The sequence below is a fragment of the Gymnogyps californianus genome, chromosome 5, assembly GCF_018139145.2.
Source record: "Gymnogyps californianus isolate 813 chromosome 5, ASM1813914v2, whole genome shotgun sequence".
Lineage (NCBI taxonomy): Eukaryota > Metazoa > Chordata > Aves > Accipitriformes > Cathartidae > Gymnogyps > Gymnogyps californianus.
The window spans coordinates 32,273,681-32,290,217 of record NC_059475.1 but is presented as its reverse complement, the minus strand read 5'-3'; the positions used below and the strand labels follow the sequence as shown (position 1 = coordinate 32,290,217).

The 16,537-nt window shown below is 39.0% G+C and overlaps 1 protein-coding gene across 1 annotated transcript in view; it reads right to left on the bottom strand.

The window, feature by feature from the left end:
- Positions 1-11,610, bottom strand: part of MAP3K9 (mitogen-activated protein kinase kinase kinase 9) — a 50,125-nt gene extending 38,515 nt beyond the window's left edge. Inside the window, exon 1 of the mRNA XM_050897064.1 lies at positions 11,319-11,610. Coding sequence (XP_050753021.1) covers positions 11,319-11,550 — 232 coding nt within the window. The 5' untranslated portion in view covers positions 11,551-11,610. The remainder of the gene's footprint in view (positions 1-11,318) is intronic.
- Between the last annotated feature and the right edge of the window lie 4,927 nt (positions 11,611-16,537).

Genomic DNA, 16,537 nt, shown 5'->3' with positions numbered 1-16,537 from the left:
CCAAAACTGAGCCAATCTGTTACAAGAAACCTTGTCTTGAACAAAGAATCTCCTCACTCAACCCCGTATGTTTTCTAAGGGTTTGTTTTTCAGACCACAGAATAAAGTTATCCAAGCTACGACAGCTCTGAAGGCACTTTCTGAGAACTTCTACTCCTAGCCAGAGGGTCCATGAACACTAAAATATTAATATTACACTTAAATTTTAACTTCTTCCCTGACACACACCCCCTGGAATTTCACAATTGGGACAGCCAATTCCAGTTTACAGTATTTTTTTTGTACTCATCTCCCCACAATCTAGGTATAATCTTCGCTTTGTCCAAATACCTTTGACTGCCTTCTACATCTATTTCCAGTCCTTCACACTGGGAGGCTGTGAAATTCATGCAAATGTGGATTTATTTTTTTAAATGGAGACTAATTCAGAAAAATGAGATAAGCATCTTTTGCCTCTTGCATGGTCCAATTACTACTTTTTATACTTTCTTTTGTCTGAAAAATGAATAAAAACTTCCACTGTACTCTGAAGAAACGCAAAGCATTTTGAAATCTTCAGGGTTCTTATTCAGAAGGTACTATAGTAATAGCAAATATTAACCATAGTCCTATAGTTTTTGAACAGTCCTTATTTGAAGGAGAAAAGTATCCATAGATCAAACAAAAATGCTCTTGCATAGAAGATGGCTTCACTGAACTTACTATGATTGTTCCAATCTCATTTTCCCCTCCCATGAATAAGGAAAACTTCCCAAGATACATTTCAGCTCAGATGGTGGTGGTGGGAAATACTGGATGTCAGATAAAAAGCCTTAATATATTGCTTCATGCTGCTGCATTGTCTGATAGTCATGGTCTCAGAGAGCCAGAAGGTAGCTAGTAAGTCTGCAGTTTGCCTAACAAGTCAAAAAAGCAGCGTTATTGCAAAGGGGACAAGGGACTGAGCTTGCCAGGTGTTCCTTTTTTTAATTATTAAGTCCTATTGGCAATACACTGTCATACTGCCTTAAGGACAGAACTAAGCTTTTGGGAAAGGATTTCAAAAACTTGCTCCAAAATGAGACCTCATATTGTAGTGGTTTGCCAAAATCTAATTTGCAATTTTAGCTCTACCTTCCATAGTCAGCCTGCACAGCTTTGCTTCACAAGTATCCAGATAACAAGCAATCTGCTCTTGATCCTGCATTCAGAGTACTTAAAGTGATTAACAGATCTGCACATGGACTGAGTCCGGGCTTTCCACATGCAGCCTTTACCTACCTTCTGTTGGGTACTCTGCCATTCATTTCAGTAGGACTGCATCTTTATGCTAATATTTGTGGTGCAGAAGCCTAAGTGTTGCATAAGATCCTGTAGAGCACAGAATTTAATACTCACTCAAAACTTCACATCTTGGAAGGAAAAACAAAGAATACAAATATTGTCTCTAGTAATAAGCAAATATTTTCTCTCTTCTATTACTAACCATCCAGCAACAACACACTTAAAAAAATATATACCTTGGAAGGAAAAGCTTTTTAATCATTGCGTATGCGTGAGGGTTCAGCAAATCCATAAAGCTGGCCGACTGTCCTCTTCTATCAACCTAGAAGAGGTGATGGATGTGACAGCACAGCAATTCTTGGATTTTAAGCCGTGCAGTACAGTAACTCTAAAGAGCTAATGCGTAATGGAGGAGGGGACAGGAAAGGCCTCCAGAGCCACGATATATTTAGAATCGATCCTTTCACCTAGCCAAGCTGAAAAAAATCTTATCGCTTTAATGATCTGGTACAAAACACTTTGAATGCTCCTGGAGAACACTCAGGTGAGTTTCCTGGAAAAATGAAGCTGTTCAGCTCTGGTTTCAGACTAAATGCTACCATACTGCTTACATTGGAACAACCTTCTAGCTCAGGCATGGATTATTGTACTCTTCATAATCAGTTAAATGCTCCAAGGAGAAAATATAATTACATCTGTACCCAACACCATGCTTTGCCAAATCATATTAGTTTGAAAGCTTGCAACAAATCAAGAACTGTATTAGGCAACAACAAAAAAAGGAAAGGGAAGAGTAGAATCACGTGAATGACTTTCATTAATTGTCGCTCAAGAGACTGTCTGAAAAGAGATTTAATAATAATGCTAGTTCAGTGGGAGCCATTTCCAGGCAAACAGAAACATGAAATTCACGATGAAAAAGGTAGCACAGAACTGTTTTGCTTTGGCTGCAATTAAGACACCTCTATGAAATGGTCAATAACACCAAGTACTATTCATTGCTGGAATAGGCTGGTACTCCACAATCTAGAAGGCAAGGAAGACATAAAAACTTCACAGGCCACAGCACAAACCACACCAGAAGCTGGGGTTTTTGGTGGTTTGTTTGTGGTTTTTGGTTTTGTTTTTTTTTTTTTCTTAAATCAGATTTAATTAAAAAACCCTAAGAAAAGGAAGAGGTGTATTTCCATTCATCAGAACAAATGTTAAAAGGCTCTGAGATGCACAATCAACACCAAGCTACAGCTGACAACAGTGAAATTCAGACTTCTTGAATACAGCAGACTTTTACCATAAGCTGGGCAGAATAAGTTGCCAGCTGCTGAGAAAGAGGGTAGTCCTGCACTGTTGCACATGAAAGTCCATGCAAGATAACAGCTCATCCAGTAAAGCCATCAGAAAGCTGTTCACTTTTTGATGTGTTAAGATTTCTGTTAGTTTTCTAACCCAGCTTACTCTGTGATCAAAGAGTCTACGTGACTACACAGTACCCTGATGAAGCATTAGGAATATCCCCCAGTTACCAGATGATCATAATCATATCAAAGCCACATACTATGTGACTGATTATATCAAACAAGAAAAAGCAAATCAGTAAATCCAAGGGCAAGATTGACAACACTTCAACAAGCAGAATTAGGCATATCAAATTCTATTACTCAAAGTTATGGGATTTTTCTTATTTTCAGGATCCTTGAACAATGCAAAGTCAAAAGCAACTAAAGACTATTCTCTCTAACTTCTCCTCCTAGGCCCATACTCAAAGAAGAGAAACAACAGGAAATCCTGTAATACTTTTGTGGCAGGTGGACCACATGGCCTACTTCACATACATCACACTGCCCTTACAGATACCATCTTTACAGCAATTATCCATACTAGCACTTCTTTATAGTACCCCAAGAACCCCCAGGAATCCCCAATTTAAGCACAGCAATTGTTGCGATAAGTAAAATCTTAGTGGCAGAAATATTTACCTGTTACTAGTAAATGGAGCTACTGGCACATTATCATTTGCTATACATCTAAACAGTAAGTCTATAAATCAGCAAGGTTGAAGCCATGTTCACATTTTAAGTGAAGGTTTCCAGTTGTAATACAAACAGCAAATCTTAACATTTCTCAACAGCCAAAGCAAATTCCAGAAGCCTGTTTGATGAAGCATCAGAGGAAGATGTTGTACAGCTAACTAGGAGCTTGGCTTGTAGCTCTAAAAGTCATCCAGGACTTAAGTGGTACAGCATCCAAAGCACATAGAGGATTTCAGAGATAATATACATGCATTAGACAAAGTTCGGTGTTTTGGGAGGGTATTTTTGTTTTTAATAAAAAATGGTGTTATAATAAATGCTTGAGTAATATAACAATGCTTTTACAAAGCAGAGTGGAAGGACTATGTGTGGTAGTAACACAAACAGCTCCTAGGAGGGCTGTCTATCCTCTGGCTACTTCCTTCTGAAGAGAACCCTAAACAATGCTGCACCATGCTGCCATTACCACCATAACGACTCTTCTACAGGCTGGGACCCAAAGATTTACTATTATGCGAGTGAGTCCTCTTCTCCCTGATCTTAAAAAACACTGATGAAACCAAACAACATAATTATAAACCCTTATACATTACCATAGTTTCTCTTCTTAGTGCATGAGGTTCTGTTACTATTTCTTTTTCATATCTGGAAAAAGTTCAGGTCTGAGGAAGGCTGAATTTACCTTTCCATTAGCAGTCGGACAATTAAGAAGCAATTAGCAGATATGCCAGTGAACTTTGGCAACCTTTTGGAAATCAAAGTCACACCAATCTAACCGAAACTATCCTAGAATCAGAAAGTAAAGACGTACCAAAAAGCAGCCACTTAAAATCACGTGCTATATCCTGTATTCTCTCCAACAGCTTAAGGCTTTCCTTGTCTTGTCATAAGGGAATATGCACCATCTTCAAAATGGGATATTACTTAAAATTAAGGAATCATCTTGGGTGATGAATCATCACTTCAAAGAGCAAGAGTGTGCTTAACTTCTGATGCTTCAAGAGTTTGTTTGCTTCGGATATGCTGAAATTCTGAAATGAATTGTTTGATAAGAAAAGCAAAAGTAAAGCTGCTGACGGAAATCTCTCAAAATTCAAATTAAGTTTATTGACGTGGGAGCAACATCCAAAAAAAAAAAAAGTGGAGCTGAAAAAGTTATTCTAGCTTCCCGGCAATGCCACAACAAGGCTGTTCTCACTCTTGACTTGCTACTTAGAAATTTCAGAAAAACACAGATTTATCCCAGCTCTGTCACAGATGGTCAGATAGTGAATTCATGGGAGCAGCACACAGATGCCTAGGTATACCTCCTGCATGATGGTGCTCAGCTCTGCTTGTATCTGTTCTATGGTTCCATATGCACAATTTGGATAAAGTGCTTAGTGTCAAAACTCTTGGTTATTTTTTTTTCCTTAGGAGCAGAAAGAACCCTGCAGAAAAATATATGCAGTGGCACAAAGACATGAAAAGGATATTAGCTAGGTTTTTAAAAGCGATAGACACAATTTCACTTCTTAAAAATGAGAGGAACTCTTTCCATTCTTGTCTACAAAGATAAGGGATTCCATTTGTGAAATTGCCTTTTTGCTACTTGTTGTAGGCAGGAGAATACCAAAGTGTTCTTGTGGACATCAAACTTATTCCATAAAGTCTTTCTATTTTTGACTTGCAATTAACAGTGAAGACATCAATTCATATTCAACTAAAACAAACCATTTACAGATGTCTTTTCATTTTGGAACTCTCAGAAATCTACTAAAACATACTGAAAATAAGACTGCAACATGAAAGCATCTGTCAAACCTCTCAGAGAGGAAAGTAGTTGTGCTAATTTAGACAAGCTAAGGGGAAAAAAAAAAACCCCAAACCACCAAAGTAAACTGTCACCCTACTTCTGTGAATTCCCAGTAACAGCTTAAAACTTAGTGTCACTTTCAGGTATAATTTACATCTTCTGAACTAATAACACATGAAATTAAAATATTTTTTCATTCTGTTCAACAACAAGTTGTAGTACTACTGGCACGAATTTCATCATCATATTAACACATGCAAAAAATTATAGTTATTTGGAATTTTTTTTAACCACAATACAAGTGACCAGAATATCAGCAGAAAGGCTGATATTCTGCAGAGACAGAGAAATAAGCAGAATAACCAGAACTAGGAGTTATGCACCATTAGCAATATTGTATAGCATGTCCATAGAATCAGATAATTGCTTAAGGGCAGAATCTGAAAAGTCATCTTTAATCACCCTTAGGAGTATATTCAGGCTCTTTGAAAGGCTTGATTTCTACTGTACACACTTTTTAAATCTGAAAAAAAAATTACAAATAGAGGTTTACTGATTTTTGCTCCCTGAAATGAACCGGAGAACATCTGCATAAAATTAATCTCCCAGCTGTTTGTCCCTCCCAAAAAAACCCTCACATTTTTATCACTTTCCTCTTACAGGGCAAGGGACCACCCAACTAAGGCCGGATCAATTATTCACCCAATGTAAAGTATTCAGATGCCATTGAAATAGTTTCACTATACTTTACATGGAGCATTACTCACACTCATTTAATTGCACTGACAAAAGGAAATCCATTCTGATAGAAGGTACAACATTGCAGAGTTAGTCAGCAAATTACACTGAAGTACCAGAAGCAGCATTAATAGTGCAGACTTCCAAACTGCTCTGCCAACATACTTTAAGCAAACCCTGGAAGAGCTCTCCTCTACAACACTGGCAGACAGAGGAAGAGGTTTACATTAAGTACTTTTCCTTCTCTGAAAAGACCAACAGAAGAGTGTCAATTACAAATGGATTGGGATGTGAATACTGCAACAAGGAATGAGATATCTATCTTGACAACATGTGATTAGTTATGTAACATTCAAGTCCTGTTGTCCTTGGGTTGGATTTGAACTAGTTGCAAGGAATCCCTGCTTCTAAATTCGGCCCATATTTTAAAAAAAACAAAAAAAAAACAAAAAAAAAAAAACCAAAAACGAACAAGGAATATTGTAAGTCCTATGAACAACTGTCCAGAGACCATGTGAAAGTCAGCTCTATTAGCATCTTTATGACCAGGAAAAGGCTTAACAACTGCATAAAATAAGCAAAGCTATAGCAGAGTTTGGAATTCTTTAGAAAGCTGGAGCTTTGAATCTCAGGATAGCACAAGCTCACCTTGGTGGTCCAAAAAGTAGGAGAGGTGAACACCTTCAGAGAACTAGAAGGGAACAACTACTGACTTCACTGAATCAGAATTGTTGGGGTTTATTTTGAGCTCTGTCCTTACCTCCTTCTTTGACCTTGGCCATGTCACTTTGCTGCTAATCTTCTGTGCTGCTTTGTGGAACACAAACATGGTGACTTTTATAAAGCACTTTGCTAACCAGCACGAACACCCTCAGCAAAATCTTTCAATGTAGTGCAAATAACAAACGTATTTTGCTGAGCCAGTCAAAATAAAGAGCAAATATGCTTTTGCTAGTTCTCTGCAGCATTAGTTAACTGGCATTATTCCTATAGCAATGCTGGCATATCTAACATTGACAGACAGAGACAAACAGGACCAGCTTCGTTATTTATGATACTTCACTAAAACCAACGGGACTGCCCTTTTTGACCCTAAGCATTATATGTCAAGCACCTTCCTCTGGCCAGAAATGAGACTCAAATCACAGATAAGAGATAAGAGAAAGGGAAACTAAGAGCTGTGCTAAACACAGTGATGTTGATTTCAGTGGGCATTCCTAGTTGTTTTTTTTCTATAGCTCAGCATTTAGATTATTTAGGAGCGTTCACATTGGGAGAGGCCTACTACCAATTCTGTAACATAGGCTCAGTGGAGCACCAACATGCAGCTGAAGACGGAAAGGTTAGCAATATCACCAGATGAAGAGAAGAAAAAGAAGCCAGGGAGGATTCTATCAGATTAATAAGATTAATTTTCACATGGAATAAATGGAATCTCTTGAATAAAATGCCAAAAAAAGATAAGTATTTATCTCCTCACACAGCAGAACAAAATAGCTTTCCTGGTTATCTTCTTTCTCTTGTGTAGTTATACGACTGACATGCAAGTTGGTAGTGCCACTGGAACGCTCACCTACCAGCTTCACTGCCAACTGAACTGACACTCAGCAAAAGAATTTCAGGGTCTTTAAAAATAAATCACATGTGTGCAATTTGTTCCGTAAAGATCTTTATGTACTCATTTCCTGATAGCATCCCCAAAGCATTGAAACAGACAGCCCTCAGAACCTCCAAGATTTACAATAAAAATCTGCCTCAAACGAGCACGGTACTTAAAACATACAGGGCACTTTTCCTGCACTCTAAATGTATTAGCATTAAACATAAAGTTGTAATAATGAAAAGGAGAAAAAAAAATGAAGAAAAACAATGGAACAGAAAAAATGTGCACCTTTTGGTTAAAAGAAGGAAAACAATTGTTTGGAGAGCGCTTTTTGACAAGGAGAACATCAAGAAACAGACACCTCCTGGAATCTTCAAATAATCCCCTGAAGTTCAGTCCCTATACAAGATGAAGTTATATCCCAAAGCAATCAAAATGTTATGTTCTTTACTATGCCATCAGAAATGTTGAGAACTATTCTGAGCATTATTTTGGTACCTACTACTTGAGTCCACAAAGCTGCAATAGTTTAGATTTAAAAGAATTTTTTTTCAAATCCTTATACATATATAATGGGGTAATTTCTCAAACTTGTATTAAGGTGCCCACTTGACTTATTTTACTGCTCAAAACGTAACGTGACCTTCTTAAAAGGTTCATCATGAAGTACTGTCCTTATGCATTCTTTATCTGCCTAAATATAGGCAGACATCTGAAAGCAAGGCATTCTCTGATTTTCTTCTAGTAGAAAATTTGATTTTGAATAAGGCAACTCTGTTCTTTCCCACTCCCCCATCTTGTTCCCCAACTCCCAAACTAACTCATCCTGCAGCTTCAGATGAATAGTGTAGGTCCCAGCTGGAGCTGGGACTACTTACGCAGTACCAATCAGTAGATCAATACAGCTGATGCTCCCATGACAGCTCTACAGTACTTGTAGATGTTTAGTACATGAAAGAAATGTGTCTGCAAGAATCTTTTCCAAGTTCTTACAAGCAGAAGCTGTTCCTTCTCCAGAGACACATTACTGCCTATGGGTGGGTGGTAACTTGTGCAAAGAAAATGCTACAAGCTTGTAATTCTATAGGCACAAAGCTAACAACATAACCTGCTCTCAATTATCCACAGTAATTGAGAAAACTAAGTACATCAGAAAAACACAGAAAACGCAAGCCATATATAAATCAGGATGCAATAACATACTTAGTCCACTAATCTTTACAGAACTTGTAAAAAGCTTTACATAGAAAACAGAGCAGAGAACTTTCCAAGACGCTCATTACATATAATGGAAAAGGGATTTCAGCAATGCAGTGAGAAGGTATTCAGGAAAGACATGACTTGGGTAGTCCAAAGTTGTTTGTCCTACAGGTAATCATGAGTTAAGTCTACCTGCATGTATAGGTAATATACACTTTTGTGGGGGGAAAAAAAACCCAAACAGAAAAGACCAACAGTCCCTCCCCCCCAAAAAAGCCCCACCGTTGTCATAACCTAATATTTATGATATTTGCTTTATAGATACACCCAGAAAAGAAAATATATTTTCAAATGTTTAAAATAGTATACATCTTTAAAAATTTCTTTTCCACCACACAGCACAGAACAAAGAATTCTATATTGCCAAACTAAAGTAAACAGCTGTTGTAATGTCAAGCCTATACCTGAGGCTACTAATTCATCTTATTTCAAAACAGAGTTACAAAACAATGAATTTTCCTTAAAATATCTGAAGTCCTTCCCTCCAGTATCAGCTCCTACATTTATTTAGTTTCCCAAATATAATACTGCTTTCTGCAGACTTAGCTGGGCTAGAATTTTCCTATACTCATCATTTCTGTACTAGATCTGATGGCATCTTTGGTCAAGACTACCATGTAAATTCTCTACCTCTCCCCTCCAAGCACAGGATGTCTTTGAATCCTTCCACAGGTGTTCCCACTCATTCTTCCTCTTCCTTTACTATTGCTTCCTCCCAAATGAGGAAAATTCTAGTAATATATGTAGCAAAACCCTCAAGTTCTCACTGACAATTTACAGTGCAGCACAATTACATACTGCTGATTCACTGTGACAAGAGACATGTACTCTTGCTGCTGACAGTACAGATGTTTTCTAGCACCCGTATCTGTGTTTGGTTGGTGACATTGTGCACTGGTGTCCCTCTAGTTGGGCTGGTTCTCTGGTTGATACATTTCCCTTTTACAAATAGCAGTCTCTAGTCTGAATAAAACAGTGAAATACTGGGAGCTAGCAGCTTTTTATCTTAGAAACAACTTTCATTCTAAACTCAAAAATGTTCAGATAGCATTAAGCAATAAAGTCTTAATGGCCTGTTAGCAAAATAAGCAAGTAAATATTTTCTTAGGTAAGGAGGAAAGGCCCAACACTTAAAGGCAACTATTTCTTATTCACAGATGCAGCCAGTCATCCATTAACCAAGCCAATCAATCCTTCATTTTACACCATTTATCAATATGCCCATATATACTGCCATTTGTAAGGGAAGGGTTTAGATATTAGGAAACCTTTATAGACATTAAGATTGCCTTACTCTAACAAAAAGGGAAACTTAACAGTATAAGAATAATATTAATAGAAACTAATTTGAAAGCTCTCATAGTTCCTATTTTCAAACTCTCTAACAACAGTTAATAATACTTTTTTTTTTCCTTCTCAATAAACTATGTAAATTCACTGCTACAAGATTTGAGGCCAAAACAACATAGGAAGATTCTGCAAGGCCTGGAAGTTTACAGCATTATAATGGTTAATGCTAGCTTAAGACATTAAAATTCCCATCTGTCAGACCTCTTTGCTAGATGTTACTGCCCTCAAAGTAAAAGAGAACATTTGCCTGCATCCCAGTCATCCAGTTCATAGCGCTTATTAACTCGAGCCATAAATGAAAATGAGTTCATACTAACACACCTATCTAAACCACTGCAGCCAACATGCAGGTATGTGTTTGCTCTTGCCATCTAGACATAGACAAGCAGAGAGAAAGGCTAAACAGCTGCATCTGAGCATCAGGAAAGGAGATGATGATCTTTAAACCACTGCAGCAGTTTTCTCCCACACTCATAAATAATGTTCTATGCATGCATTTGACTTCAAGGCAATTTTAAGTTTGGGAAAACAGAGACACTACAAAAACAATACCCAAGTGGCAGACAATAATGCTATTAGTATTACAGAGTAGCTATTCCCCATGATTTCCAGAATTGTAACTACCAAAGTTCAGTCCCCATGCTCTAATGGGTCAGCTGCATCCCATGTAAAGCACCACAAACATCAGCTGAAGTCCTGGGTGTACAAGGGCACCCACTGGCACATTTCATTTACCTGAGTTAATGTTTCTGTCAACACCAGCTCTATGAGAGATAGAGAGAGGATCCAATTCAGCAGGGATGGGTTAAATCTCCCATAAGGAAAACAGGCTTGCATCTCATCTATACAGCAAAATCTACCAAGTAAAATGAAAGCTTTGGAGCATTTATCTTTCCAAAGGAGCATTTATCCTTCCAAAAAGTGGAAGGAGAATACACATTTTAAGTTCAACAAGACTTTCCAAGATACAGGAGTCTGCTGAAATGCCAATAAAACTGAGACACTGTATATATATGAACTACTAGAGAAGCACGGTCCATTTACAGTTGCTTTTGCATCCAATCATTTAAGTTTCTTCTACAAAGTGAAAGCATTTACATCTTTTCTGTGGTCTGTAGCACCATATTGGAGAAAAATAAACCCCTCTGGGATTGAATTAGAGGATACAGTGGTTCACAAGAAAGGATCGCTAAGTTAACATTACTCTCCTCTCTTCTTTGTACGATTTCTTTCCAAACCCTTATCCCAGCACCCTGGCTGTTCACTGTGTAGCACTTACTGTTGCTGGACTTCAGGTCACGGTGAATTATGGGAACAATTGCTTCCTCATGCAGGTAGTTCATTCCCCTCGCAATCTGTACTGCCCAGTTCACTAGTATGTCAGGAGGTATCCTTTTACCAGACAACACTCTATTTAGCGATCCTCCACGGGCAAACTCCATGATCAAGCAAAGATTGGGTTCCTTCAAACACACGCCCCTGAGGGCAATGATGTTAGGATGCTTTAACATTGCAAAGAGCTTGGCCTCTTGGCGGACATTCTCAATGGTCTGGCTGATGTCCTCATCAGGGTCATAGCGAGCTGCCTTGACAGCAACCTCATCTCCTATCCATACAGCTCGATACACTTTTCCGAAGCCCCCTATGCCAATGATTTCCTCCAGAACAAGCTCTGAGAAGTCGATCTCCAGGACTAGGGAAAGAGGAAAAAAAAGATGTAAACATTTAGCAACTACGCAGCCTGTACATCAGCTGAAAGTCCATGTTGCCCAACCTCACCCTTACCCTTGGAGGAAGGACCAATTTTCACTCCAAAACAATACACATAAAAGCAGTAGTCCCTTCTGACAATCTTTCATTGCCAAATAGTGTGGTAAAACAGATCTTCCAGTATCATAAAACCTGTATGAAGTACTCGGGGTGAATGGTGATGAATTTGACCTAATGGTGGTGAATGACACACTTAATAAAATAGCCTCCTCTTAAAACACTTAAAGCCTTATAACACTGACATCCCTTAAGGATAAACCCTCATTTCCTGCCCTCAATGACAGTACAAGATTCCAAAAAAGAAAAACACATCTATAGGCTAATCTTCACAGACTTCACTATACAGTGCTTAATGTGACATAGCTAAAATTCAACACAAAATGCATCTGCTCCTGCATTTGTCCCTTATTTGAATGTCTCTTATTCAACTGCCACTAACAATCTTTTAGTCCTTCCCAAATCACACTTATTCTTCCCCACCTCTACAAGCTTTGCAGATTCATTCCCCACAAGAGATCTGTTGACCAATTCTGACACTACTGACTACAGTGTGACAAACAGATGGATCAGACCACATACTGAGTATGCAGAGCTAGCAATAAGAAAAACATTTTTTGATTAATGCATACTGCATTTTTATTACAGAAACCATATGAAATAACAGAATCATCGTTTTCCATTCCCATGCACTCACAGCTATACTTTCCAGGCTGCCACAGTAACTGGTAGCTACTTGGCATTGTATAGTAAAAATCTACAGATGCAGATGTCTTAATTCAGCATATGAATTGCATCTGGAGCAAAAGCAGTGAGAAAATATATCCTGTACAACTGTACACTAAACATCATTTATGCTCACAGATGGCCAAAAGAACCCATCCAATACTGACTAATGTAGAGTGGAAAACCGAGGTACTGACCAATGAAAACATGCTGACACAGCTGAATTTACAGTAGTGGTAGGCCACTGGTGAGATACCATTGATGCTATTCTGTCTGACATTTTAGTACTTACCAATTACAGTCAAAGAAATTTTTTTAAAGTTTTAAAGGAAAAATACTGTAATGCAAGGATTTAAGCAGAAAGTCACCAAGACTTTTAATACTTTCCTGCATTTGAAATGCCAAATCTGACATGGTTCCCCTGCTTTGTCTAGTAGAAAGGAAGTTAAGTCTGTAATGGACTGACTTGATGTAGGTATTAATTCAGAGTACTGTATTATGTTACTGGGGCTTGTAGTTATCGATTGTATACATAAAACTCTCCACTGTTTTTAAAAGAAATTATGTAGTCATACAAGGCAAGGGAGGAGGTTGGATTCCGCTTAAGTAAAATATTTTACTTTTTCTAATCAAATGTCTTTCCTAAGTATAAGCCCATAGTACAAGACATTGTCACAAAACTGTATGGAATTAATACGAACTCTGCCATCCACAGCTACAGATTTTTTTTTTTTTCCCCTCACTGAGCTCTATCTTCCCTGAACATGACTTTTAAAAGTCTGGCTTACTTTTGTAATTCAGTCAAACCTGAGCTAGGAGTTGACTACATATAGGGATTATATCATCAACCTTCCTATGCAGTACAGCCAATACATTCAAATCCTTAGCTAGTGTAATAAGGATGCCTGTGCTCTTTTTCCTAGTGTTCCATGAACAAAAGATTAATGGGAAACAAGATAGAAAACTGACCAGGAAAAGTATTCCAAAAGGAGGAAAGGCCCTTTCCAGTCCAGAACCCAAAAAGAATTTATTTGTCTGTTATTGTGAGTACATCTTTTGGGTAACGCTCTGAACTTCAAGGATTTACACAACAAAGAAGGTTTCACTCCTACAGTAGCATCCTTTGTGTTCAAATGCTCATGAGCTACAGATTACTAGAAAAGATGAAGGAGTAGATTCTGTCCAGAAACACTGAAATTTTAGAACAAGACTGTAATGACAATAACTCCAGATATGAGACTACCCTGTCACTGAGAATACACAAAAGGAGCCACTCTGATTCTCACTGATGAAAGAGCTAAAGAAATCAGATGCTGAGCCCTATCACCTTCAGTCAGTAGAATTTCAGCACTGGTAGAACGCTCACGTAACCTGCTCCTAGGGACAAGGTCAATTCAAAGACTGAAAACGCACAAACAGGTAAGCCACAAAGCAAGATCGACAGACCGTCCCCCGAACTCCCGACACACAGCGTTCTGGTCGTATTCACAATCAGCGTTTTCCGCGGGCATTTCACGGATTCAGAAGGCATCAAAGACACGTTGAGCGAGCGCTTCCCGCTGGCCCGCAGCTCAGCAGGGGAGAGGAGCGGCGCGGCGGCGGGCAGCTCCGGCGGTGCTGAAGGGACAGCTCCGGCGGCGGCGGCGGCGGGCCGGCCCCGCGGGCAGCGGGCAGCGCCCTGCCCTGCCCCGCCTCGCCCTGCCCCGCCCCGCCGCCCAGCTGCTGGTCCAGAAAAGAAGTGCGACAGGAAGGCGGCAGGCAGAAGAACGAGATGGGCAAAGGAAAACCGAAGACGTGGAAAGCAAAACTCTTTCTGTATGCTGTCACCCGTTTTACTTCAGGAAAAACATAGCCCTGCTGGATGCCCAAATGAACGAGAACAAGTCCGGGACGTAAAACTGAGAGATATATGCTTCCAGATGAAATTTAATGTGTTACACCGCAAGTTATTTTGCAAAGAAAGTTTTATTTGCAAGTACGACCTTAGCTTACACTGAAAATATATGTTTCTTTAAGGCAGACCAGCCAGTCACCCTCATGGGTAGCTTAATCAGAAAAAAACCAACTCACGTTTAGAAAAGTTTTGTTGGTTTTTTTTAAAGGTATTTTGTGCTGAATTACTTTCTTCTTTTTCACAGACTTAGTTATACAGCTACGTTAGTGCACAAAATGCTTCTTTTTCTTCACCTTTCTAAACACACTAAGCCCTTTTCTAAACTCCAGTTTAATTTGGCAGACACGCTGTACTGGACTGTAAGGGTAATGGGAAAGTTTAACGCACATTTTTTGCCTTAGAATTTAAGAACTGAAGTGCTATCATTCCTCTGGGGACCGATAAGGAATTACAGAGGCTGTACACTATGAACCAGTGGCCACGTTGACAACCGCAAAGTAGTTGTTGTTTAATCAGCATTTATTATACCATACGATTAAGCTATTTAATTCAGTCTGTAGCATGTAAGAGCCCATAGCGCAGATAAGGGTCCTTCAAGTTGGCCCACTGCTGACAGCCTCAATAGGCTACTTCTGTCATTCATGGTACCCCCACTGAGGTAAGGTTCAAGCACACTACGTGGATGGCTGAAAGACAGCTTGCAATTACTAGCTATACTACTACAGCTCTCAGTGGAAGCAGGATCTCTAGGACTTATACTCCAAAACCTTCATCAAACATGAAGGTAAAATTTAGGAAAGCAACTAAAAATAGCTTCTGTGCCAAGGTGCACATCTGGAATGACACCTTGCATTACTCCTGCAAAACTTTAATACTTCATAGTCCAATAAGTTAACAGTAGACTGTTATTCCAAACAGCTATCAAACTAACATCACCAGCTCTAAAAGTGGGTATCACTCCTTGCAAAGGGATTTCTAATATTAAACTTGAAAATCCAATTCAACAGCAACCAACTTTACCCCCTGTCCAAATTGCATTGTTTCTTTAAAAAAAAGAAACATACCCCTTTAGCATATTAAAAACTTATTGGAGGGCAATAAATTCTATGCTGTCATGAACATAAGGTTGATGACTTGAGAGAAGAGAAGTAATGTAGTCCTGTTGTGGCACTAGAAGGGTAAGACAAGGATAAAGGGGGAAGGTGCAACTCCACAACTGTTCCTGAACTATCAAACCATAGAAAGTGCAATAAGGCAGAAGAATCCATAGTTACAAAGCCTGCACTTGAACAGTCAAAACAGGAGGGGAGCTGAGGCTTCAAGAAGTTCTGTAGAAATGGTTCTCCTAACTATCTCAAAGGCAAAACCTAATAAGCTTTCACAGTGTTCTCTGCATGTGGGGGAAAAAAAATAATTTATTTATACTGTTCCAGCATGAAAGAAAGCACCACCACTGCCCAACCCAGTCCCTTCACAATCCCAAGGGCAATACTACAAATTACTGAGTTTTTACCTAAATGCTTTCAAGCAGAACATAGAATAAGAAAAAAAGCTATTAGTTGTATCCCTTGGAGATACGTCCTAGATAGGATGAAGCATCTTTTTACTACTTTTACTTTCTAGAAAAGCCTACTAGTCTGAAGACTTTTCTCTGCCCCTCCAAAAAAAGCTTTATTCTTGCCTGAATTGTCAATAGTGATAGATAAACAGGATCTAGAAACAGTCATTCCACACTGTTTCTCTTTCCACAATTGTACATAGTGGCTAAAAAAATGTAGAGATGAAATGGCCCTATTCTCTGGCTCCAACAAAGGCTTCAAAACTGCACTGAAGTTCACAGAAACAAACCAATCCCTTCGTGCCTTCAGCATCACAACTTAGTCAAGCAACCCCCAGGTAGGCCCAGATATCCAGGAGAAAGGAAGACATTGAACAAGTGTTAGCAGGGAATGAACACTGCAGAAAGCAACTGCTTCCTGTCCAGCAGCGTCTCCTTAAGGATATTCTTAAAGGGAGAGTCACCAGAGCTCCCGCTGACTCCACCACTGCCTAGCCACCAAGCTTCAGCCGTTTGGTGAAAATTTATCAGGCCCTGGAAACACAGGACTTAA